Consider the following 27,997-nt stretch of genomic DNA (forward strand, 5'->3'; position numbering starts at 1 on the left):
CCTATCAACCTTCCTTTACAACTCCAATACAAATTCCAAATCTCCCTCAATACACTGCAACACCCACCATACACATATGTATACTGTTCCCCTTCTCCCATCTCCATCACATAGTACTGATGTTCATTCTACTCTTCTCTATGCTAAAAGGTGCTTTATATTACATACAGAGAAGCTGCATCTGATCATACAACTACTTTATATTACCTACACGGAAGCTATATCTGATCAAACAACTACTTTATATTACCTACACGGAAGCTACATCTGATCATACTACTTTATATTACCTATACAGAAGCTACATCTGATCATACAACTACTTTATATTACCTACACGGAAGCTACATCTGATCATACAACTACTTTATATTACCTACACGGAAGCTACATCTGATCATACTACTTTATATTACCTATACAGAAGCTACATCTGATCATACAACTACTTTATATTATCTACACGGAAGCTACATCTAATCATACAGCTACTTTATACTATTTACAGAGAAGCTACATCTGATCATACAACTGCTTTATATTACCTACAGAGAAGCTACATCTGACCATACAACTACTTTATATTATCTACACGGAAGCTACATCTGATCATACAACTGCTTTATATCATCTACACGGATGCTACATCTGATCATACAACTGCTTTATATTACTTACAGATAGGCTACATCTGATCACACGACTGCTTTATATTATCTACACGGAAGCTACATCTGATCATACAACTGCTTTATATTACCTACACGGAAGCTGCATCTGATCATACAACTGCTTTATATTATCTACACGGAAGCTACATCTGATCATACAACTGCTTTATATTATCTACACGGAAGCCACATCTGATCGTACAACTACTTTACATTATTTACAGGGAAGCTGCACTGCCCGATCATACAAGCCTCCTACAATATTCTACTATACACATGCTTGCCAAGACTTCTCTTATACTTGCTCTTCTCCCCCATATGTGCTACCCATCTCTACACAGCTTTTCCTAAACCTCTTGAACCTTACCCTCCTGTCATTATCTCACACTCTATACCCCATGACTTTCCTGTTGCTTACCAACTCACATGCCTACCTCCCACTCTTTATGTCTGCTTTCCACTGTCCTCTGCTTCCTACACTTCATCATCTGCTGAGCAATATCCTTAATTTTCTTTTATCTTGTACTGCTTTCTCATTTCTACAAATGTCTTCAACGTTTTACTCCCTATATAACTCCTTACCTTCACCACCCCTTTCTGCTGCCACTCCTTGACAATGTAGTTCAATAAGTGTGTTAGGACAGAGCAGGTTGGATAGAAAGTATGCTTCTTGAACGCATAACATATAAAGGAATTATTAAAGCTCACACTGAAAGAGCATATTAGAAGAACAATTAGTATAAAGATACAAATAAGGTAAGTGTGGCAATCCTGTGTTATTTAGAAAATGTATGAAGTATGTATTTTACAAGCCACGGTGATGCAGCGGTAGCGTTGTCGCCTCACAGCAAGAGGTTCTTCTGTTCGATTCTCGGAAGGAGCCCTTCTGTGTGGAGTCTGCATGTCCTCCCCGCGGTTGAGTGGCATTTGAAAGATATGCGTGAATGGGCGTGCCTTCGTTGAAGGTTGGGCGTCAGGCTGGTAACTTGGCACCATAAAAATTGACTGCCAATCATTAGCGGACCGGAGTTCCGCTGTGGCAACCCCTAACCGGGGAAAGCTGAAAGAAGAAGATGATGTATGTATTTTGCATAATGAAAACAACAGGGTTTGGGTGGTAGGAGTAGTTTTTCGTGGAATTTTACCATACATTGATAATTTACTATTGTAAATAAACTATGAGGAAGTGATGGGACACTACTGTCTACAAGACTGTTAACTGACAGCTTGAGGGCTACAACTAAGGGATTAAGAAAGAAAGAGTAAAAGCTTTTCGGGTGGGACAGACAGAATGGGGTTAGCTCTAATACTCATATTCATACCTGTACAGACGGAAAAAACTTGCATGCCAACTACAAAAATTCACCTAAAGCCATAACTTAAAAATGTTCACAAAAATTCATCTAAAGCCATAACTTAAAAAAATTTAATGTAGATAGCATTTGCTTGACCTCGAATGATGCAGTATCCCACAATTAAACCAATACCATGAACGAATTGAAAGTATTGCAGACATCAGCAGTCTGATATTACTCTGCCTTAAACTTGCTGACCTGGGTATGACAAGCGAGTTTAACTGTTTAAAAAGGGTTACATAACCAGATGGACTACACCTAAGTTAGATCTCCCAGTTACTTCCTATATTTCACAGAAAACATATTCAAAGACACTGATCTTTCACTTAAGAAAAACATCTGATGGCCGATATTCTTTCTATGAAATTCCTTTTTACAAATTCTAATCGGATACGTTTTATCATGTGGATTCCACATGCAGACAGCACACCACACTCTGGTTTACTTTTAGTAACACAGTTAAGTATTACCTAACAATGGAAACATTCCAGTTCCTAAAATACCTCAAAATGAATTAAAACAGTCCGATTACCAAAGCAACAGATACAGTCAATACGTGTGCTAAAAGTAACTTAACTGTCAGTGATGATTCCAAGTTCTCTGCATTATGCAAATTATCTTTGTTCTTATCAGACAGAAAGCTAAATGTGTAACTTTTTTAGAAACCAATTACAATAACATGTAAAGACAAATATTAATATAAAAATAAGACATTCTATAACTATATCCTGCTTGTCTGGAATACCACAGCTTTGTGTTGTCAGAATACTTTGCTGCCTTACCATAACAATAAAATCCACAATAAGGCTAAGGTACCAGGGATGTATGTGGGTCTCCCTAACTCATGTAATTTAAGATGCTTGCTTAATTATGCAATTGTACTCGATACTTCCTGCTACTTATCCAATTGCCTATCCAGTTGACAATATATTGACAAATTCTAAATCCAAACCTGACTAGTTTGTATAGTATTGTATCAGGCATGACCCTGTCAAAGGCCCTTTTGAAATAAAGGCACACAGTGCCCATCTGTATGCCTTTATCAGGAATGCTGATAAGGTCACTTACAAACCAAGGAAAAGCCAAGGCAGCAAAAGAAGCTGGCTAGGTAAGCACACTGACCATACCTACAGACACCAAGTCTATTCAGATCCTCTTCCAATAATTTGACAAAACATGTCAGAAACAATTTAATTATGAAATTTGTAAGACTGAAAGGTTGGTAACTGCTAGCATTACTTACTTCATCTTTCCATTAAGTGATGGGACACTGACAGCATGTTGTCCACAAAGTAGAATGACAGAGGTGGATAAATATTTTACTGACGAGAGATACAAATGCCTCAACATACATTTTAGCCTTATTTCTTCAGATTTTTTTTTTATTTCTTCAATTCGTGAAGATGCCTTGATGTTTAGCTTTCTTAGTGTTTTCTTCAAATAGCTCAACAGAAATCAGTGGAACAGTACAATGAGTTATAGCAAGTGGTTTCCATGTTGTATTCTGTGTATCTAGACTTCCCATCTTGCTGAATTTGGAAAAAGAGGAGTACTAAGGAAGGAATTGACTGCTCTGGGTTTCCTGGAAGACTGGAATTGTAACCAAAAGGCACAAGAGTGAAGAGTATTTATGATAAATAGGCTCAACCTTAGCCGCAAGCAGCACTGACTTCCTTCCCAGCCTAACATCTATGCAGGAAAATATACAATTCTTTACATCACTCTAGCCGGAAAGATTGGTAGATTTTTCTTATTAACACTTTGAATATTACCTGGTCCCTTTCCAGAAGCCTCCAGTTTTCGTAGTTTGCTTATTTCATCTTCTGTAATGATAGTCATGTCTCTCCAGAAGTCTGCATTTTTCCCCTGCTCCAGCTCCATATAAATCTACAAACACGGTAAAAAAAATATATATAATGAGAACAATGCTGTATGCACAACACCAGGCTATGTTTATGTTAATTTCCAAATCAGACATCAGGGAGATCACTCCACAAGACAGTGGGTATACACACACTACTGTCTGAGTACAAGGCTAGCTGAGAAACTAAATTTAAATTTATAAGCTGAAGGATTTATGGCTAAAATCAGCTACACCACAGTGCTTCCTCAAAGTCAGCAGCAGCAGTTCATGCTAAAGCTGCCTTACCAAACATCATGACAATGAACTGAAAGACACTCCTGGAGCCTAAAAAGGGACTGAATTCTAAGACAGGGGAAGGCAGCAAATCTTACTTCAGGGACAGGGAAACAGTTTACTTAATTATTCAATACATTTCCTGAATTAAATTATAATCACACTATTAATCTAATCATTGGTCAAGCAAGCGATGTGTCAGTCGACTGAATTCTTTGGATCCTTGTTAGCTACACCCCAAGTCCTAACAGCACACAGGAGAGTAAACTGAAACAACTTAATCCACTTCAGCTTCAAACATGGTATTAATATAAAGCACTCAACACTGGTATGTACATACATACCCATCTCATGACACTTAAGAATAACACATAAGACATTAACATTAAGGAGATTTAGGAATCCCTAATGAGTAAGCAAGGAAAGCAAAACAGGCATGCTGTTTACATTAGCTTCAGCAATTCTGAAACTCACAACATTGAGGCACACTTGATAAGGACAGAGCTGGTGGTTTTGAATACTATGCAAAAAACAAGAAAGAAAAGAAAGTATGAAAATGGGAAACAATGGCAAAATACAAGGTGGCTGAAAAAGACAAAATGCAACAGGGTGGAGTACTAAAGGGGTAGTTAAGGGGGTGTGAGTGAATAAGAACACAACAAGGTGTTCATATGCACAGCAAAACTCTCTAGAAGTTCAGTAGTGATGAAATTAGGAGATACGGACAGTGGTAGAGATGGAAGAGATCTGAACCTGGAACAAACGAGAGAAGCATAGAGGACTGCAAGGTTTAAAGAGCTTATGGATGTCGGGAAAACAATGATCTGGAGTTGTAGTCATTTCTGAGCTGCAAAGTCGGACAATTTCAGAATGTACAAGCAACAGGTAGAAAGGAATAGAAAGCGAATTCTGAGAAGATGAACAAGAACACAAAACAGAAGAATGAAATTTTGTGGTGCTGAGGAACAGTTTGCTTCCATATACGGAAAGAAGCCACAAGGACCTACTCATAACCTTACCTAGGAAAAGGTAGTATGGAAAAAAATATGGTACCTCAAAGGGCATGAAACGTAGCAAAATTTCAAGGTAGAAGAAATAGTAGGATGGGTAGTCTGTAAAAGAGTTAGAGAATAAGGATCCCTTTGACAAAACAGATTCAGGTCTTAGAATCTGTTAAACAGTTAAGCAGGCTCTGAACAAAATTAACTAACCTTGCTGTGTAGTAAGCACAAATGAGGGGGAAACAAACAATGCAGCCAAAGTTCCAGATAATTAAAGCAAAGTTAGTAGCCCAGCTATATCTGAATCATTTGCGGCATAATAAAGTCTAACAGGTGTGCTGCACAGTACAGACTTGCATTTAAGAAGATTGAATTTTTTTTTTAGAGCTATGAGACAACTCAAAGCCTTCAACACATAAGGGCAGAGAAACTGCTAATACCATAAGACCAACCAAGTAAAGACAGTGCCATCAGTATCAAGTAAAAGGGGGCAGAAAGAAGGTTGTTGGGCAGATGCACTGACTGATACCCCAGATTTTTTTTATCTTGTTTTTGCTGCACCAGTGTTACGGAATTCCTGGGGAAGGACAGATGTGCCATTCTGTCAAAGTCTTTGCGAAGGTCAAAGAACAGTACTCCAGTGACCTTCCCTATGTTCACTGCTCAGCAAGTAGTACATGTCAGTATCAGCAAGTTAATACAGCACAGTATGCAACAGGGATCGTGCTGCCACAGACAAAGGTATCACGTGTATTACAGAGTCGTACACTGTGGTCAAACTACAGAGAACAGAGAAACAACAAACCAAAAAGGATCACATCTCTCAGAATCAAGTAGCACATGCTCTTGTTTCTGGGGTGTAGAAAACTCACGAGAGAGAAAGAGATGCAAGTTACACATCTGGGAGGACATATGGCAGTAAAACAAAGTCACAGCAAGACTTCTAAAACTTAAGTGAAACTCATTAGTTCTTTAGGGAGGGTGTCTCTCAAAGGAAATTTAGCAACATGCATGTACAGTAGTTTTGTTACAGTTGTTCTGAAACAGAACAAGAGATTGAGAGGGGCTAGGCTTCAAACACTGAAATGCATCAAGAGCTGTAATTATATCAGGGGGTAAAGCGAGTTGTTTAAGTTACACCGAGAGACGCAGACTTCAGTCTTGGCCTGTGATGCAGTGGTAGTGACTGGTATTTTCTGCAGTTCTGAAAAGACATAAGCTTGCTTTCCAAAGGAATAAGTCAATTTGAAGGCTCTGGCTAACCTATCTACATTAATTTGTTACTGGGAGACATCTATCAACAACGGTGAGGTCAATGGATACATGTGCAACGCTATTAAATTAAATCCCTAGTGCTCTTGTTTTACTGTCTTGAAAGAGTCAGCCAAAATGCCAACACATGTAACTTTATGACTGCAAAGCAGAAATAATCTGTCTTGCAGGGAGAAAAGGGCAGAGATGAAAGCATGTGGCGAGGGGGGGTTACGAAGGAACTGAGACTGATTAACCATAGGTTCATAAAGGTTCATAAATTAGTACTAAGCTAACTGCCCTTGAGAGCCATTTTAAGCCTAGCCAATTATTCCTTGTGAGACTCAAACTCTGCACCTTGTGTTTCTAAGGCAAATACCTTAACCATTAGGCCACCCTCCCAACCCAAGTAAAGTTAAGATTAGAATCAGCCATAAATTCATCAGAAAAAGTGGCAGGAGGTAGAGGTGCTTTGAAGTTTAACTATTTTACCTGTAGGAACAGGACAACAGCATCTAAGAAACGAAGATTACACTGGTCTGGCTTCAACCAGGACATGTAAAAGCCTGAATATCAATGTAGCAGACTTGCATTATATGTGATCCACTTTACTGAACAGATTCTTAAACACAACATAGGAATTTCAGGTAAGCAATTAGCAAGACGCAAGAGTGACATTATGAGGGTAGTGGGAGGAACAGTACACTCTAAGAGAGATCATAGCTAGACTCTGTGTTGTCACACTTCAGTAATGGTTGCAAAAGAGTACACATGAAACTCTGAAAACCTACAAAGACAGGAGAAGTAAGGCTTATGTACAAGCAAATTAATTTATCTGTATTAGCAAATTACAACTTCATTAAACTGGCAGTAATAAATAAAAATAATAAGACACTAGCAGATGCAATCCATCTACATTATAGCAAATAATTCAATAAGATGCAGTATAATAAACTCATGATGAAAATGCAACTAATGAAAACTAAATCACATATAACCAAATGGGCACGTAATTTGTTGGCAAACAAGAAATTCCATATAAAACGAAACTATATAATACAAAATGAACAAAGGCAGCAAATTTAGGAGTGCTGCAAGGATCGGTTTCAGTTATTCTCCTTCTCTATGTGTATATTTATGCACAGATATGCCCCCTGCACCCGCCAAACTTTTATATACTAACTCTGCAAAGAAAAGGGAATATTCCAAGAAATGCAGTTTCAGACTTACTATATATGTAACTCCAGATTTCTGGTCATTCAGTCTCCACATTCCTAGACTTGACATTGTGAGTCCTGACATTTTAAACATTTACCTTTAAAATGCTTAGAATTGCTAAAAATAAGCAGCTAATTAAAATTCTTGACAACAGATTATATGTGTAGTTGAGAAGGCTAGAATACTTTGCAATGAATCTTTATAAAAAAAATTAAAAAAAAATCACATGAAAATGCATTATTACAGTTTAAACCTTACATGGCATGCCAAATACATAAAATGTTTTGTTTGTTGTGTATACCAACTGAAAACTAACAATTAAATTGCAACAAAATACTAATTACAATGAATACCCAAAAGAACATCCATAGCAGAAAAAAATTACCTGCCTTGTTAGAGCACTGCTGAATGTCATGCCACTGTCCTCTGGACATCAAATTGTGTTGCAGTGCTGGTAGCCCCTGCATAGAAATCCTCAGCCACCATGAGGCAAGTCAGGCAGCAGAGAGGATCATACATGTGTGTAACCCACTTAAACGAGCAAATGCTACATTTTTGTATCATGATAATGTCATCACTTTACCGAAAACCACATCATCAGTGTAAATATACAAGCAGCACTAAAAACACAAAGGAGCTATGCATTTATACCGTAGAATATGAAGCATACCCTTGAAACCAACACAAAAAGCTGACAAATGTGGGACCTGAACTTGATTCCTGTTGTCTCCACATGCATGCTACTCATCCTTATGAAGAAATTCCTCTCACAGCCCCCCCCCCGAAATCACTCACAACTATATTTCAACTTCTTCTGTCCGACACATTTGCCTTAAACTTTTTAAGGATGACTTTTTCCTATAGCCTCTTAAATGTCCTACTTACACTCTCTCACCATAGCTATCACAAACCACACAGTACGATTAGTGTCGTATTAAAAGACACCTTTGACATTGTTATGAATACAGACATGTGCCCGATAGCTTCCACAGCTGTAAATGTAAAGAGTTTGATTCAGTAGAACCTTGCTTTCTACTGTCCAGGTAGCCCTCCCTAAACAGGACCAAACAGAATTACCACTATTTCACAACTACCCATATCAATGCCTGCTAACAATTTAATGGATGCCTCACTCTTCTTACAAAAGTGCACTGCACATGCACAAGTTACATCAAAGTTCAGTTAATTTACCACTCTTACCTATTTTCTCTTTATTAATGAGCTTTTGCTGTTCTGTGGCACCTCATTTTTAAACACTCATATGCTAATCTGACTGGCAACATCACTCTCCTCAACCTTCTTGGACAAGATTAGAGCAGAGAATAAATGACTCAATGAAAACTCACCCTAAATGCAAAAACAGACAAAACCCATGCATACTGTCTTACTATATAAAATAAAATAACTAAATGAATGATTCTGTAGCCTAAGCATCTCAGTGTTTTTTTTTTATTTCCAAAAACATTGTAAAAAAGTATTATTACTAAATAACTTCTTCAATTACCCTGTTAAACATATTCAACCTCTCCACTCCAGTGAACAGTTTTGAAATAAGTAAGGCAAAGAAACTCCCATCTGTTACTTTCGTCACAAAAAACTACTACCTCTCACAGAACATCTGCTAAGGACTTTAGATCTGCCAAAATTATATGGCAGGGCCTAATCTCCAGTCACAAACACTGAGATGACAATCTTCCAGTGCACAGGGTGCTTCGTCTGTCAATGCTGCAAGGTAATACAGTCCCCTAATCTTCATTTAAATCTTTTACAGCAGTGCTCCCAAATCAGAAAACCTTGCACTAAGTCTAAACACTAGCATATTATCCTTACTGTTACCTTCCTAAAAAGAGTCAAACCAGTAACTGTCTGGCTGGTGTGCTATGTTAGGTCAGTACAATACTGACTGATGTGCTGCATAACACATACCACTACTGTCTAATTAGGAGACTGCATGCTTGACAGCAAAGTTCCTAAAAGGTGTACCAAACCAGATAAGGTAGCAGCAACCAGTTAAAGGTTACCAGATGAAGCAATGCTACATCAATCAAGATGGCAGGTCTATTGCTGTCCATTAAAAAAAGTTGTAGCATAGGTTCATATATTAGTACTAGACTAACTGCCCTTGTGAGCCATTTTAAGTCTAGCCAATTATCCTTTGTGAGACTCAAACCCTGCACCTTGTGTTTGTAAAGCAAAGACCTTAACCATTAGGCCACCCTCCCAAATCTGTAATCCATTTAGCTAGATCAACTTTAGAGATTGGGCAACCCAGAGAAAATGAAACAAAAAGCTGGTCTGACTTTCTAACTTGTTCAGTCCTGTGAAGATAAAAATGTAATTGTCTGTGTACATCAAAGAGATGAAGTATGTACTCTTTTATTTGAAAAATTTGGAAAGAAGACTGGTAAATGAATGGACTGATTAATGTTATTTTTGAAACCTCTCTGAGTAAAAAAAGAAGGGTTTGCCCAGAAGGTAACCTATTTCTATGAAAAATTATGTAAAGAGTTTTTGAGGAAAGAGCCTGGAATTCAGATATTCTCTTTGCAGAAGTAATGGCTACTAAGAAAACAGTTTTCTATGAAAGGAATTTTAAAATCAGTTTTAGCTGAAGCTTCAAAAATGTTTTAGCACAACTGTTAGATCTCAACGAGGTGAAGGATCCTTTATTGGTAGTCTTAGAAGAAAAATACCCTTCAGAAAAGCTTTGCACATTTTGGATAATGCCAACGAATAATTTCTGTCTCTGTGTGAAAATCAGAAATTGCTGGCAAATGAAGTTTAACCATAGAGAAACTTGTTACTTCTTAAAAACGGGTTGCTAAAAATTGAAGTACCACAGACACTGGAGCAGAGAAAGGGTCAAGCTCATTATTCAAAGCCCAAAGGGAGAATCTTTTCCATTTGTTCTTATAAACTTTATTAGTAGATTCTTTTTTGAGAAGCCAAAATAATGGTACGTACAGGGGAAGAGAGCCTGGGCTATCTAACCATTACTGAAAGTGTAGAAAAAGTACAGTTTTGTACCTACCATAAATGTAGATGTTGAGTGTAAACACTGCTGCAGTCATTACACTTGGGTTATCCTGCCATCAGGCGGTTCCCCAGTCGGCCTGAGTTTCAAAGTCTTGGCCCGGCGTCAGTTGCTGTTGCCTCCTCCCTGACGTCAGTGCGACAGGGGTATATAAGATGCAGCCGACGCCATTTTCTTCAGTTTTTCTTGCCCCAGATGTCAGGTGCCCCCAAGTAGGTAGGCAATTCAAATTGCTAGTAAAGTATACATAAGAAAAGCGAACAACAATTTTCAGTTACCAGCAAATACTCCCTATAGGTAGTAAAGGGTAGAAACAAAGGTACGTACCAGCTAGTAAGAGGGGAAGGAGGGAGGGTAACCTGGACTGCAGCAGTGTTTACACTCGAACATCTACATTTATGGTAGGTACAAAACTGTACTAAGTTCATTGTGTTACACTGTTGCAGTCATTACACTTGGGTGGAATCCCAAAGCTGATGTAGGGTCGCTGGTTCTATAAGGCATTAGGGGTGGCTATAAGGCCCTGCAGCACAGCAGTGGCGAAGCCAGCTCTGGATTTAGAGTAAAAAGGCAAATGGTAATGCTTGGTGAAGGTATGCACAGAACTCTGTGTTGCTGTTTCCAAAATATCCTTGGTAGGTACTCCTCTGAGGTAGGCAGTTGAAGTGGCTTTTGCCCTGGTGGAGTGAGATCTAATGCTGCTAGGTACTGGCTTCCCATGGTGTGTATAGCAGAAACGTATACAATGTCCTATCCATTTTGAAATAGTCTGTTTTGAAATGGTTTTTCCCTGTGCTCCTGCAGTATATTCTACCAGTAATTGCTCAGATTTCCTGAAAGCTTTGGTTTTGTCCAAGTAGAAGCGTAACTGCCTGTGAATGTCCAAAGAATGCAGTAGTCTCTCCCCTTTATTCTGTGGTTTTGGATAAAAAGTTGGCAAGTGAATTGTTTAGTTTAGAGCCACACTTGATACCACCTTTGGCATAAACGTAGGGTTAGTTCTTAAAGACACCCTGTCCTGGTGGAAAATGAGGAAAGGTTTCACTGTCATTAGTGCCTGTAATTCTGAAACTCTTTGTGCTGATGTTATTGCCAGTAGCAGAGCAGTTTTCCAAGATATATATTTTAATTCTGCTGTGTTAGCTGGCTCAAAGGGAGGTAAAGTTAATTTTTCCAAAACAAAGTTGAGGTCCCAAGCTGGAGTAGGTGCTCTATGGGGCAGTCTTATGTTTTTAGCCCCTCTGAGGTACTGTTTGAGCAAAGGATTAGAGAAAATTGGTGGATCCGTGTTGTAATGAGCAGAAATGGCAGAGGCGTGAATCTTGATGGATGTAAAAGAGAGGCCCTTGTCCAGCATCTCAGTTAAATATTGTAGAATCTGAGGAATGTTTGGGACAAGAGGGTCAAGTCTGTGAGCCTGGTTTCAGGCACAGAGTCTCTTAAATTTATCCGAATAGGCTTTTCTGGTACTAGGCCTTCTGGCCTCCAGAATGACATCCATAACAGCTTTGGAGAGAGGCATTGCTTGCTTGACTAAGGAATTTTCCATGCAGCTAGGTTTAAGGTCTTTAGCTGGCTGTGAAGTATCTGATTGTTGTGCTGAGTTAGCAAAAGTGGGATTTAAGGCAAAATCCAGGGTGGTTCTTGTGCTAAGTTCTATAAGATTGGGTACCAGTGCTGGCGTGGCCAGTCTGGTGCAATCAGGATAATCTTTGGCTCTTCTTGCCTGGCTTTTATGAGTACCTTTGGAAGGAGAGGCAGAGGTGGGAAAGCGTATACTTGCAGGTTTTTCCAGCTGAATGAGAGGGCATCCACTTTCCATGCTTGTGGATGGTAACTCCTTGTGCAGAATTTCTGTAGCTGGCAGTTCATTGGGGATGCAAACAGATCTATGTCCGGGCTCCACCATTTCTGTGTTATCATTCTGAATATTTGTGGATTCAATTCCCATTCATAGGGATCCATGATGTTTCTGCTTAAGTTGTCTGCCAGTGTGTTTTTCTCTCCTGGCAGGAATTGTGCTTGCAGATGAACTTGGTAGTCTAGAGCTGTGTTCCACAAGGTCATGGCTTGTCTGCAGAGGGGGTAGAAGTGTGTGCCCCCTTGCTTGTTTATGTACCACATAACTGTGGTGTTGTCTGTCTTTAGTAATAGTTGTCCTGGATGCAGCAGGTCCTTGAAAGCTATAAGGGCATTTTGTACAGCTAGCATCTCTTTTTGATTGATGTGAAGATGTCTTTGCTCTGCGGGCCACTTGCCCTGAATACATTTTCCTGCCATGTGTGCTCCCCAGGCGTAATCGGGTGCATCTGTTGTCAGTGTTTGCCTGGCTGTGGGTTGAGTAAAAGGCTGTCCCTTGTTGAGGTGACAAGCTTGAGCCCATCATCGAAACTCCTGTTGAAGGCAAGGGATTAGTGGTATAACTGTTTCCAAACTTTGACAGTGTTGAGACCATACATTCTTCAGGTACCATTGTAGTTTCCTCATATGCAGCCTGGCATATGAAATTAGTAGCATGCAATATGCCATGCAACCCAAGGCCTGCAGAATTTTTCTTGAAGGGAGTTGGGTCTTTTTTGCCATCAATTGAAAGTATTGAGTCAGTTGTCCTTGCTTGTCTGGAGTGAGATAAGCCATCTGGGCCGTTGTGTTCAAGCTGGCACCCAGGAATATTATTTCTTGTGAGGGCACTAGTTTTGATTTATTTTCTTTACTGTGTACCCCAGGCAACATAATAACTTTTTTATGAACGCCAGATGCTGTAGAAGAATGTCCTTGCTCTCTGCTTGAATCAGGCAGTCGTCCAGGTACGGATAAATTTGAATTCCTTTCTGTCTGCAAAATGCAATTACTGGTGTCAGGCACTTTGTGAAGACCCTGGGGCGCAGTAGATAAGCTAAAGGGCAGTGCAGAGAATTGATAGTGCATTGAACCAGCTATGAATCTGAGGTATCTTCTGCAGTTTTGTCTGATAGGGACATGCAGGTATGCCTCCTTGAGGTCCAAGGTCACGAGCCAAGCTTTCTTGCCCAGCATGGGAAGAAGCTGCTGTAGTGTCAACATTTTGAATTTCGGAACATCTAGGTAAGTGTTTAGAGAAGAAAGATCCAGAATGGGCATCCAGGCTTTGTCCTTTCTGGGAACCAGAAAGAGTCTTGTCCTTGCTCCTGTGGTGGCACCTTTTGAATAGCTCTCATGCCCATGAGTGCTGTAATTTGTTTTTGAGCCTCTGTCCATTGATTTGGTGGCAGATTTGGCATTCCTTTTAACCTTGGCAGAGTGTGAAAGTGGAACCTGTAACCTTGAGATACAATGTTGAGAACCTATTTGTCTTTGGTGATCCAATGCCAATTGTGATAGAAAAGTGCCAGTGTTCCTCCTAAGGGGGCTGCCAAGAGAAAGCTGTTTGGCAGCTGTAGTGGGAAGTCATTGAGGCTGCTTTTTATATGGTTGTGGCCTGTCTTCCCCTTCTTTCTGGCCTGGTGCACCCTATTCTCAAGGCCTGTAAGGACCTTGTGGTTGACCTCTACCTCTTGGACGTCTGTATCTGCCCCTTTGAGGTCTGTATGTAACTGGAAAGGACCAATTCTTTGTTGGCCAATTTCTGCTAAATCGAGGAGGCTGAACCCGTAAGAAATCCTTCACCGTTTGCATAGATTTTGCCTTATCCTCCATCTTCTTTAATACCTCTTCGGCCTTAACTCCAAACAGCACATCCCGCTGCAAAGGTGCATCCAATAATTTTGCTTTAACATGATCTGGTAACGTATGTTCTTTTAACCAAGCATGTCTTCTAATGGCAGAGCCTGTAACTGCTGCTCTACAGGAGGCCTCTAAAGAATCAAAACCACATTGCAAAGTATGTTTTCCCACTTGTTCAGCTGCATGCAATAAATCCTGCATTTCTTTAAAATTAGGAGGATCTGAATCTGAAAGCATTTTTTTGTTTCAACTGAGACATCAAAAATTGCTGATATATTAGCATGTGAAACTGGCAATTTAAAGCTCTCATTGCTAAAGTTGCAGGCGTATATACTTTCTTTCCCCATCTGTCTAATGCTCTGGAATCTCTGTCAGAGGGAACTGGGTTTTTTGCTTATGAGGCCTTAATCCCTTTGGGTCCCTGAGAAATAGTTTCAGGGTCAGCAACAGGGCTTTTATACAGAAATTTGTGTGAGTCAGGGACTCTGTGATATCTATCAGGTTTAACTGGGGCTGGAGGTAAGGAGTCAGGATTTAAGCTGGATACAGTATACACATCATCCACAATATCTAACACTGGCGGGATAGCAAGGGGTCTGTGTTGAGGTAGTAAAAGGAAGTCTCTGAGCCTTTTCTTGGATTCTGAGTAATCCTGGCCTTCCCAATGGAAATGCTCCCTCATGGTATGTAAGGTTTCCCCAAAGAAGTAGTCCTCAGGCGGAGAGGCTGATAGAATAGATTCCTCAGCATCAGAATCCTCATAAGGGGGTAAAGAATATCCTAGGTCTGAAGATGAATCTGAAGAAATGGACACCTGGTCGGATGATTCATAGTCTGCATCTTGTCTGGGCTTTTTATCAGGTGGGGGGTGGGACCCCCTGATCAGGGTGATTAGGTCTTCGGCCATTTTGAGCATTTGTTTCTTAGGCATGGAGTCCTGTCCTGGAGAATGCTGAATTTGTTTCCTAGTTTTTAAGGGAGGCTTAGACTTAGCAGAGGGTTTAATGCTTAAATGAGTAGGTCTGAAAACACCCTCTGAAGCTGTGGATTGTTCAGCTACTTCGGTTCCCTCTGAAGGGTTAGTTTCGGTAGGTTGAAAAACTTGTGTGTCCAAAGGCCCAGCCAGTTCCACGTGGGAGTCGGAGGCAGCCTGTGGTTCTGCAGAAGCGGTCGTCAGGGGCTGCGAAGGCGCCTTGCTGAAAACCGGAGAACCGGCGACCGGCCTAGAACAGGCCTCGTCATCAGTTTTGGGCCTCAGATGCCTGTCCTTGTCTTTGCGCTTTTTATGTATTCCGGTCGTCAGAAGTTCCGACGGCATGGTATAATTGAATTTTCTGCCAAAATAATGTCAGGCAAAATCAAACCGACGTTTAATAGTGCGCTTGTTAAAACTAGCACAAAACCAACAACCAGTGAAGTCGTGGTCTGGGCCTAGGCATGGGATACAATAGGAATGGAAATCCTTATGAGGTATTTGCTTCCCACAAGAAATACAGTTATCAACTTTTACTGACATTGGTCTGAGGCAAGAAAAAGTTTCCCCAACGGGGTACTTAGCTTTGTAGAAGACTTCGGTTCTGGATTCGGAATGAAAATCTCAGGAGTTGGCCGACCGGCACTTGCGAACTGCTTTTACTTCGGGCACCGCGCGGCAAGAAAGACTGAAGAAAATGGCGTCGGCTGCATCTTATATACCCCTGTCGCACTGACGTCAGGGAGAAGGTGACAGCAACCGACGCTGGACCAAGTCTTTGGAACTCAGGCCGACTGGGGAACCGCCTGACGGCAGGATAACCCAAGTGTAATGACTGCAGCAGTGCAACATGATGAACATCATGGTTATTTTGACGGCCTGTATGTTAGGATGCTGGATCCCTGATGGGAGACAGAGGAGATACGGAGATGCCTCCAGTATCTATGGAGGATAACGAATGTGAGACTGTAGGAAGGGGAACCATACATGCCGAGACTAGAAAGGGGCAATGAGTTCTTCAGCCCACTTGTTTTCAGCAGAAAATTGGGAATCAAATGAAGAGCGGGACAATAAGCACAAAGAAGACCTGAGGGGCAAAAGTGGACTAAAGCATCTCTCGGTGAATCCCCCTTGGGATAAGAGAAAAGTACCTGCTGCACCTGTTGTTGGCAGCTGCAGAGAGGTCGCAGCAAGGTTGACTCTAATGATGGAAGATCATTTCTGTTACAGATTGATTGAGAGACCACTCATGACACATCAGGATGGACCTGCTTAGTTTGTCCACTAGTACACTGGTTTTCTATGGAATGTGCATCACGATTAGGATGTGTTCTGATGAGATCACCAATTCCCACACTCTCATGGCCTCTCTGCAGAGGGGATAAGATCGAGTTCCTCCTTGTTTGATGATATACCAGACTATGGACATGTTGCCGATCTGAACTGAAATAGTTTCTACAGGGAGAGCATCTTGAAATGCCTGCAATGCAAGTAGGACTGCACTCGTCTCTAGAACACTGACATGCAGATTGGTCTCTTGAGTGGACACATACCTTAGACAGTTCTTCCCAAGAAATGCCCCCACCCCAGTTGAGAAGCATCCATGGTCACTGTGGCCACTGGCCGTGGTAGAACAAAAGATTAACCTAAATGAGTATCATCCAATTGGATCCACCATCTGATGTGTTGTTTGCAAATCGGAATAAGCTTAATTGGAAAGGATAAGGGTTGATAAAGAATGGACACCTGAACAGTTACAGTCAACTGAAGAACACTCAAAGAAACATGCCAAGGGAAGTAATACAATGTGTTGACTTGAAACCTAGTGTTTGAAGCACTGCTCTTGCTGAAGGTGATGGATGGGAAAGATGAACCTGACTTCTGATAGTGGAAATGCGATGAGATGGTGGTGATGCTACTTGTGTTGTTGTATCTAGAAAGTACAGTTGTGAACACTTACCACAATTGGTACACATGTTCTTCATGTTTCACTGTTGCAGTCATCACATCTGGGTTATCTGCCTGTAGGTAGCCCTCAGTCGGCCTGAATACCAGAGTCTTGGGATTTCTGCGTCGGATGCTGTCACCTCTTCCATGACGTCAGGTCATCAGGGGTATAAAACATGCAGCCGACGCCGTTACACCAGCGTTTCTGGCCGCATAGGAGCCCGAAGCAGAAGCAGTTCGCAAGTGCCGATTGGCCGCAACCTGAAATTTTCGTTTTTTCGAGTTTCAAGCCTGAAGTCTTCTAAAGCTAAGTACCCCATTGGGGATCCTTTTTTCTTGCTCTAACCGATGTCAGAAAAAGTTAACAATTGTCTTGCCTGTGGAAAGCAAATACCTCACAGAGATTTTCATTCTTATTACATCACCTGTTTAGGCCCAGGCCACGACGTCCCTCGCTGCCAGTTTTGTGCCTTGTTTAACGCCCAAACTATTCATCGTCGGGCTATCTTTGTCTCTAAATTCTTTTGTTCTCGTTCTCCATATTCTGAAATGGCTTTGATAAGCTATCAGACTACCGATCTTCCAAAAAAGCATAAGGATAAAGACAGAGACAGACCGCAAAGGTCCGAAAACTGTCCACAACACTTCCGTTAAGTTAGTTGCCAGTCCATCAGAACTCAGTGAGGCGTCTTCGCAACCCCTGATACCCGCTTCTACAGATTCGCAGGCCTCTGCTGAGACCCATTCGGAGTCCGGTATGCCGCAAGATGCTTCTTCAACTTTGAAACCTGCGGATGTCTCTACCTTGGATGGGTCCGGAGCCGCTGTGCAGGCACCGGCTTCTGAGGGTGTATTCCTACCTTCCAATGTTCATATTAAACCGACAACTTCGTTTTTGACTAAAACTACCGAGTTTCTCAGGCCCAGAGTTCGCACTATGCCTAGAAAACCGAGGACCCAAGTGCATGCTCAAACTCCCATGCCACAGAAACAAATGCTTAAAATGGCTGAAGACCTTATTACTCTAATTAGGGGAAGCCAGCCTTCTCCCGCTAAAAGGCAAAGAATGGAATTTTCTTCTGATTCTACAGACCCTGAGTCCGATGACTCAGACCTCTCTGATTACAAGGACATACCATTATCTACCTATGAGGATTCTGATGCAGAGGATTCCATTCCCTCTGCATCCCCTCCAGAATATTTTTCTTTTGGTGAAACCTTGCATACCTTAAGAAAGCTTTTCCATTGGGAATGCCAAGACTATCCTCAGTCCAAAAAGAGATTCAGAAAATTTTTAGACTTGCCCCAACACAGGCATCTAGCTATACCCCCTGTTCTGTATATTGTGGATGTCTTCATGGAATCTAGTCTTACTCCTGACACCTTACCACCAGCTCCTAGAAAACCTGACAGGTACTAAAGAGTACCTGACTCTCACAAATGCCTCTTTAAGAATCCTACTGCGGATCCAGAGACCATTTCCCAGGAACCTAAAGGCATTAAGGCTACTACAGCCAAAAACACTACCCCTTCAGACAGAGATTCTAGAGCTTTAGACAGATGGGGTAAGAAGGTATATACCTCTGCAACTCATGCCATCAGGGCTTTGAATTGCCATTTTCACATGTTGAAGTACCAGCAACATATTATGGAACTAATTAAACAAAAAATGTTGTTACTTCCAGATTGTGCAGAAAATAAAGATTTACAAGAGTTAATGCATTCTGCAAACCAAATTAGTAATCATACTTTGCAGTGTGGATTTGATGCATTAGAAGCAGCTTGCAGGGCTGCTGTAAAGTACAGTTTTGTACCTACCATAAATGTAGATGTTCGAGGATCCCCATTGCTGCAGTCCTTACTATTGGGTAGTCCGCTGTCCCAGTCGGCCCGAATACCAGAGTATATGGCTGACGTCGGTCAGGGCGCATTAGACTGACGTCAGTACGTCAGGGTACTAATGCGCATGACCGACGTCATATCCTCAGTCTTTTCTTGCCCCAGATGTCAGAAGACCCTAAAAAGACAAGGCCCAAAATACCTGCACCAAAAATATGTACAATATATACAAGAATATATACAAAAATATCAGCAGTTAACCTCACCTACACAACCACCCCTAAACACAGAGGGGAAGGAGGGAGGGTTGGACTGCAGCAATGGGGATCCTCGAACATCTACATTTATGGTAGGTACAAAACTGTACTATGTTCTTCGCCCCATTGCTGCAGTCCTTACTATTGGGTAGAATCCCAAAGCAGAGGTAAGGGAGGCTGGCAAATCATAAAGAAGCAGGAGCTGACAACATGCCTTGCAAAACAGCTGTGGCAAAACCAGCCCTAGACTTAGAGTAGATAGGAAGGTGATAATGCTTAGAGAAAGTATGCACTGAACTCCAAGTAGCTGCTTCCAAAATATCCTTAGTTGCCACCCCCCTTAGAAATGCTGTTGAAGTGGCAGTAGCTCTAGTGGAATGCGGCCTAATCCCAGCTGGAATCTCCTTGCCATGATGGGAATAACAAAATGCAATGCAAAAGCCAATCCACCTAGAAATAGTTTGTTTTGACACAGGCTTGCCCTGCGAACTCAAAGCAAAAGAAACAAACAACTGCTGAGACTGCCTAAAATCCTTAGTCCTGCTTAAATAATAACGCAATTGCCTGTGTACATCTAAAGTGTGCAAAATCTTTTCCCCTTTATTTTGGGGGTCTGCATAAAAGTAGGCAAATGAATAGTTTGGTTTAAAGCCACACTAGAAACCACCTTAGGCATAAAGGAAGGATTAGTACGTAATGATACCCTATCCTTATGGAAAATCAAAAAGGGCTCTACTGCCATAAGGGCCTGCAACTCAGACACCCTTCTTGCAGAAGTAATAGCCAACAGAAAAGCAGTCTTCCATGACAAGTATTTCAATTCAGCAGTAGCCGCAGGCTCAAAAGGTTGTAGAGTAAGTTTTTCCAACACAAAATTGAGGTCCCAAGCAGGAGTAGGAGCTCTACGTGGGGGTCTTATATTCTTTGCCCCTCTAAGAAACTGCTTGAACAAAGGATGCGAAAACAATGGTGGGTCACAATCATAGTGAGCTGAAATTGCTGCAGCATGAATCTTAATGGAAGAGAAGGACAAACCTTTGTCCAATAACTCAGTAAGATATTGAAGAGCCACAATCAAATTAGGCTCAGAAATCTCCAAATTCTTTGCTGTACTCCAAAATAAAAATCTCTTCCATTTTTCTGCGTACACTTTCCTTGTACTAGATCTTCTAGCTTCCATAATCACATTTAAAACTTGTTGAGGAAGTTGAGACCTGCTGTGTTTCAACACAGAATATGCCAGGCTGTTAGATGAAGAGAGTGAAGTTTGACATTGAGCAGATGACCGTCCTTCTGAGATAACAGATGAGGAATCAGAGGTAAAGGCCATGGAGGCTTCCTTACCAGACTCCGTAGTAGTGGGTACCAGTGTTGCCGAGGCCAATCTGGAGCTATCAAAATCATCCTTGGCCTGTCTTGTCTGACCTTTAATAGTACCTTTGGAAGAAGAGGCAGAGGAGGAAAGGCATACACATGAAGGTTTTTCCAACTGAAAGACAGAGCATCCACTTTCCAAGCTGTGTGATGAAACCCCTTTGTGCAATACTTTGGCAGCTGGTGGTTTAGTGGAGAAGCGAACAGATCTATGTCTGGAGTTCCCCATGACACTGTCAATTTTTGAAATACATGAAGATCCAGTTTCCACTCGTGGGGATCCATGATTTGTCTGCTTAACACATCTGCTAAGGAGTTCTGTGCTCCGGCAGAAACCTTGCCTGAAGAGTTAGTTGCAAGCTTAGCGCAGTCTCCCATAAAATCATTGCTTGCCTGCATAGAGGATAAGAATGTGTTCCCCTTGCTTGTTGATGTACCACATGACAGTTGTGTTGTCTGTTAGAATCAACACCTGCCCTGGAAGAAGTAACTCCTTGAAAGCCATTAATGCAAACTGGACTGCTAACATCTCCTTCATGTTGATATGTAGATGCTGTAGTCTGGCAGGCCACTTGTCTTGTATCCACTTTCCATTTAGATGAGCTCCCAAGCAATGTCCGAGGCATCTGTCGTTAAAATCTGACTCGCCTCTGGCCGGGTCACAGAGAGTCCCTTGTTTAGGTGACATTCCTGAGCCCACCACAAAAATTCTTTTGAAGGCAAGGTATTATTTGAATGACAGTGTCCAAATCCTGGCAGTGCTGTGTCCATACATTTTGAGATACCATTGTAACTTCCTCATATGCAGTTTGGCATTGGGAAGCACCAGAATACAAGATGCCATGAACCCTAATGCTTGAAGGACTGTCCTTGCAGTCAGCACGGACTGATGAGATAGTTGATGGAAGTAAAGTGATAGACTCTTTTGTTTGTCCGGGGTTAAAAGGCCATCTGGGCTGCTGTATTCAGTCTCACACCCAGAAAGCACATGTCTTGAGAGGGTACTAGACTGGACTTTATTTCGTTCACAGAATACCCTAGGCATCTTAGCACTGCTATAACAAATTCCAGATGCTGTAGAAGGTCTTCCTTTTCTTGAGCCAGAATCAGGCAGTCGTCCAAGTAAGGATAGATTTGAATTCCTTGTAGCCTGAAGTAAGCTATCACTGGAGCCAGAACCTTTGTGAATACTCTGGGCAGTAGATAAGCCAAAGGGCAATGCAGAGAACTGATAATGAGAATTTCCAGCTCGAAACCGCAGATACTTCCTGCAACTTAGCCTTATAGGCACATGAAGGTAAGCTTCCTTGAGATCTAAAGTTACCATCCAGTGATCTTTGCCCAGCAGAGGTAAAAGCTGTTGTAACGTCAACATCTTGAACTTGGGAATGTCCAGATAAGTGTTGAGGAGAGATAAATCCAAAATTGGTCTCCACGTGTTCCCCTTCTTTGGTACTAGGAACAGGCGAGAATAAAATCCTAGGCCCCTTTCTGATACAGGAACTGGCTGAATGGCCCCATCTGGAGTAACTGAGAAATTTGCTTGTGAGCCTCTTTTCTTTGTGGAGGAGGAACGTCTGGCATGCCTTTGAAAGGAGGCATTGTATGGAAATAAAACCTGTAACCGTGGTGAATGATATCCAACACCCATCTGTCTTGAGTAATTAAATCCCAATTTCCTTTGAAAAGAGACAGTCTTCCTCCCAAAGGAGCTACCAGACGAGAATCTACTGGTAGCTGAAAAGGCAGGTCATTGGGTCTGTTTACGAAAGGACTGACCCCTGCCCTCACCAGAAGTCTGAGCAGGTGAACTCCTGTTCTAGGCCTAAAAGAACCTTGAGCTCTGCCCCTACCACGACTAGACCTACCCCTAGACTGGGAATCATAAGCAGGATATGTCCACCCCTTAGCAGGCCAATTTCTACTAAACTTCGGTGGCTGCACCTGCAAAAAATCTTTAACAGTTTGCATAGACTTAGCTTTGTCCTCCATTTTCTTTAAAACTGCTTCCACAGGCGAACCAAACAACACATCAGACTGTAAAGGAGCATCCAAAATCCTTGTCTTAACATGCTCAGCTAAATTCTGATCCCTCAACCAGGCATGCCTGCGAAGAACAGAACTAGTGGCAGCCACCCTCGAGGAGGCCTGTACAGCATCAAAACCACATTGCAAAGAATGCTTACCCACTTGTTCAGACACATGAACCAAATCCAGCAACTCTTTACACTCAATACCTTCCGCCAAAGCATCCACCTTAGATTTCAATTGTGAAAGGAGATAATTTTGATATTTTAGCATGTGAAACTGACAATTCAACGCCTCATGGCTAGAGTGGAAGAAGTATACACTTTCTTTCCCCACCTATCCAAAGCCCTTGCCTCTTTATCAGTGGGAACAGGATTTTTAACCACAGAGGCCTTAACACCTTTAGGCCCCTGAGAAACAGTTTCTGGGTCCGCCCTAGGACTCTTAAACAAATACTTATGAGCTTCAGGCACCCTATAGTACCTATCGGGTTTAACAGGAGCAGGAGGCAAAGAGTCAGGGTTCAGGGAAGCCTCTGCAAAAACATCTTCCACCACATTCAACACAGGAGGTATAGCTAAGGGCCTATGCTGGGGTAAACAAGAATTCCCTAAGCCTTTTCCTGGAATCAGAGTAATCCTGGCCTTCCCATTTAAAGTGCTCCCTCATGGAATGCAGAGTCTCTGAAAATGAGAAATCCTCAGGAGGAGAAGCTGTAGGAGTGGAATCATCCACATCAGAATCAGAATAAGGAGGATACTCCTGCAAATCTTCCCCAGAAGACTCAGAAGCCTCTGAACACTGTTCAAAACTATCAAACTCCGGTTCCACCCTGGGCCTCTTATCAGGAGGGGGCATAGAACCTCTAATCATAGTAATCAAATCTTCTGCCATTTTAAGCATATGTTTCTTAGGTACAGAACCCGAAATGCTAGGAGAAGCCCCCACTGAAGCTGAACTTGGCCTACCTCTCAAAGAAGTTTTGGCAACAGAAGGAGAGGCTCTAACAACCTTGGGAAGAGAGGGAAGAACAGTTACCTGAGAAGCCCCCTCAGCCTGGCCTACCTCCTGAGAAGGCACATCCTGTAACAGTAAAGTTTCAGCCTGAGACTCCATAGAAACTCCTGGCAAAACCTCTGGCTCCACTGAGCCTTCTAAAGAACCGACGTCCGGGACTGCCGGTTCATCAACCCTAGGCTTCGCTGTTTTGTCCTTGCGCTTCTTGGACGAAGCGGGCGTCGGAGCATCCGACGGCATTTTATAATTGCAACGCTTCCCAAACACTAACCTGGCACAGTCTAACCTCCTCTTAATAGTGCGTTTGTTAAACCTAGCACAAGAGCGGCGTCCAACAACGCGGTGCTCAGGCCCTAAACAAGGTATACACAAGGTATGGTAATCCCTATGAGGTATCTGTTTCCCACAAGAAATACAGTTATTCACTTTTTCTGACATCCGGTTAAATACTGAGGCAAGAAAAACCAAAATGTTCCCAACGGGTACTTAGCCAACTCTGATTCGGTCTGAAACTCCGGTTTCGGAAATATTTCAGAACGCCAACCTGCACTCGCAAAACTGCTTCTGCATCGGACCATGCGGCAAAAAAGACTGAGGATATGACGTCGGTCATGCGCATTAGTACCCTGACGTACTGACGTCAGTCTAATGCGCCCTGACCGACGTCAGCCATATACTCTGGTATTCGGGCCGACTGGGACAGCGGACTACCCAATAGTAAGGACTGCAGCAATGGGGAACGAAGAACATCTGGGTCTGTACTGAAAAGGCATGCTTGGCTAAAGGAACAAATCTTGCCAGACCATGTCAAAGCAAAATTATTAGATGCTCCATTAAATCAAGATTTTTTGTTTGGCACAAAAGCAGAAGTAGTTCTTAAAAAGATGGAGGAAAAGCTAAATCTATGCAAACTAAAGATTTCTTACAGGTGCAACCACCTTGATTCAGTAGGCAATGGCCTTCTAAAAATGAGTCCTTTCCAGCCCCTCCCAGGCCTTCTCAGTCCAAACCCAGGGGAAACGGACCACCAGGGCTACAGTTTCAGGGTATGCAGAGATCTAAACAATGTAGTACTCTAACCTCACAAACAGGGAGTGGTAAGCCATCCCCCTATGGAAAAAGTTCACAATGACTTTTCCATCATCCTTCCCAGCCATGCCCAAGTACTTGCACCCTTAGGAGGAAAACTCTCCCTTCATGCAAAAAACTGGATGTCCATTACTCAGGACTGATGGGTTCTAAACATTGTATCCTAGGGATACAGATTCTACTTTGAGACTCTGTCAACCCCAAGTGGGCTGCCAGGCCTTCCTCCAAACCAGTGGGCAGAGGCTCAAAAACAAGTACTTTCCCTTCTCAGTATCACAGCTATGCAACCTATTTCAGTAGAACAAAGGGAGATGGTTTTTACTCCAGACTGTTCCTGGTGCCCAGAAAAGAGGGCTCTTGGGGCCCTCTCCTGGATCTTTCTATTCACAACACCTTTCTGGTGGTCCCAAAACTCAAAATGCTTACACTGCAACAGCTCCTTCCTATGTTAGCCAAGGATGCCTGGTTAGTCACCCTAGACTTAAAAGAAGCTTATCTGCACATCCCCATAAGGGAGTCTTGCAGGAAATATCTACGTTTCAAGGCAGGCTCTATGCACCATCAGTTCTCTGCACTTCCCTTTGGCTTATCTATTGCGCCCAGAGTATTCACAAAGTGCCTGGCCCCAGCCATCGCATTCTGCAGGCATAGTAGTATTCAAATCTACCCATATTTGGATGATTGCCTGATTCAGGCGGACAGTCAGGAATTGCTGCTTCAGCACCTGGCATTTGTAAAGAGATTCCTAACTTCTCTGGGGTACACCATCAACAAGAATAAATCACAACTGGTACCCAGCCAAAAGATTCCTGCGAGCAAGCTTGACAACAACTTCCCAGATGGCATTCCTCACTCCAGAAAATCAGGTCTATTTGACAAACTAATTCAAACTAATGGCCACCAAAACCCAGCTATCTGCAAGGAAAATACTGCAAGCCCTAGGGTTCATGGCCCCATGCATTCTGTTAATTCCATATGCAAGACTGCATATGAGGAAACTTCAATGGTACTTAAAAAGTCTCTGGTGCCAACATTCTCAGGACCTGGAAACAGTGATTCCTATCATACCTTATCTAAGGGGAGAGTTCCTGTGGTGGGCAGAGGCATGCAACCACAACAAGGGACATCCTTTCACTCAACTCCCCGCCACCCAAACCCTGACAACAGATGCATCAGACTGCGCATGGGGGGGCTCACGTGGCAGGAAAATGTATTCAAGGCAAATGGAGCCCAAGACAAATCCCCCTGCATATCAATCAAAAAGAGATGCTAGCTGTACAGAATGCTCTGACAGCTTTCAAGTACCTTATCCTTCCAGAACAGCTCCTGATAAAGGCGGACAACACCACAGTCATGTGGTACATAAACAAGCGGGGGGAACTCATTCCTACCCACTCTGCACGTTAGCCATAGCCCTGTGGAACACAGCCTTGAGCAACCAAGTGCACCTGCAAGCTCAATTCCTGCCAGGCAAACAAAATTCACTGGCACACAACTTAAGCAGAAATCTACTGCATTTTTTAGGTACAATTTGTACAAATGCACTGGTTATTATTGTATTTTAACACTTATACTTGTATTGTAAAATTGAGTTAACCGACAGTACAGAACCAATCCTGTTTGAGTTGTTGGTGGACAATTTCTGGCTTCTTAGAATTGTTATTCAGTCAGGACTGCCACAAGTTTAATTTGTTTAACTGTAACATTAATTGATTTTTTTATCATTAAGCAGCCGATATTGGCTGCTATGCGTAGTTAATCTGCTTAATTTAGATTAGGTTTTATTAGTCTGTTGAATGTTGTACCATTGTGCACAATGTGTTTTATCACGGTTTTTTATATGTAATACCACTTTAAATAGGAGCAGGCTTTAGAACAGCAGCACCAGCTGATGCTGATCACATGATAAGAGTAAGTTGTTTTAAGTGGTGTGTGTATTTCACAAAAGTGTTTTGAATCTGAAGAAGTTGACACATTTGTGCCAACGAAAAGCGCTTCATTCGATAAGAATAAATTTGTATTTTATTTACAAGTTCCTTGGCTCACAGTTATCAGTCGGATTTTGTGGATTATCAGTTTGTTTTTTGGTTTGTCTCATGGCGTCTGGTGCTTCCGACAGTCCTGCGAGTCCGAACTTGTTTAATTCACAGCAACCCCAAACAGAACTACTTATCTTAACCTCGCTTTTGGACCTTATGAACCAACGGCTTGATTCGCTTTCTACTAGGTTGGACCGAATGGATATGTCCCTTTCACAACAAACTAGTAGGAGTGATGGACAACAAGACAACTTTTCCAATTCTGGAAGGGGTTCCTTTAATACCAAAGCACCACTCAGAGTTGGCCCATCAGTACTGCGATCTGCTTGACAGATACAAATGACAACTCAATTCCAGCAGCACAAGGGCCACCAGGGAACAATTTTTCAGCTGGACTGCAGAGTAGTCGACAACAACCCACTGGACTACAACCACAACCAGAGATACAAGGAAGGATAGGGCTTATTGGCGCTCCAACATTCAGTGAATGGGTTACAAACACTTCTAACTTGTCGTTTGTGTATGGGTTAAACAGTGAGCGACCGGCTAGTTTTTCAAACAATGTACAGTACAAACTATTAATAACAAATTAAAACCGTTTGATAACAAATTACTAAAAATGAAAAAGCTCCAACTAGAAGTCATGTACTTTAACACTTGCTTAGATCAACATATTGTTCCTAAGGGGTTGCGCTACCACCAATACCCCACTGGTTTAATTGCTGATTCACCTTTTCAACTTGAACTGGTATCTTTGTTTGATAAACAAGGCTTTGACTTAATGAACTTAATGATCAAACACTACAACCTTTATATTGAAACTTTGATTAAGGAAGTGTCTGTTTTGAACACTGAGATCACTACAGACTTGGACTTCCTGAGATACAAGTTCGACTTTGAAAGAAGTTTTTTTATATATGTATAGACCAGCTATTAGAGAGACTTAAAACAAACAAGCTCAAGAAGATCAACAGAGACCGACAAGCTTACAATACCGGTACTGCTTACCTTAAACCATCTTGTGCACAGTTAGCAGCAGCACTAGGTGGGAATACACAAATCTTA

At 41.9% G+C, this 27,997-nt stretch overlaps 1 protein-coding gene across 1 annotated transcript in view; it reads right to left on the reverse strand.

Annotated features, from left to right (window-relative positions):
• Positions 1 to 27,997, reverse strand: part of CACTIN (cactin, spliceosome C complex subunit) — a 710,497-nt gene that overhangs the window by 397,162 nt on the left and 285,338 nt on the right. The window contains exon 6 of the mRNA XM_044053865.1: positions 3,799 to 3,913. Coding sequence (XP_043909800.1) covers positions 3,799 to 3,913 — 115 coding nt within the window. The remainder of the gene's footprint in view (positions 1 to 3,798; positions 3,914 to 27,997) is intronic.

Source organism: Protopterus annectens, chromosome 13.part0 (genome assembly GCF_019279795.1).
Source record: "Protopterus annectens isolate FY-2018-M chromosome 13.part0, PAN1.0, whole genome shotgun sequence".
Taxonomy (NCBI): domain Eukaryota; kingdom Metazoa; phylum Chordata; order Ceratodontiformes; family Protopteridae; genus Protopterus; species Protopterus annectens.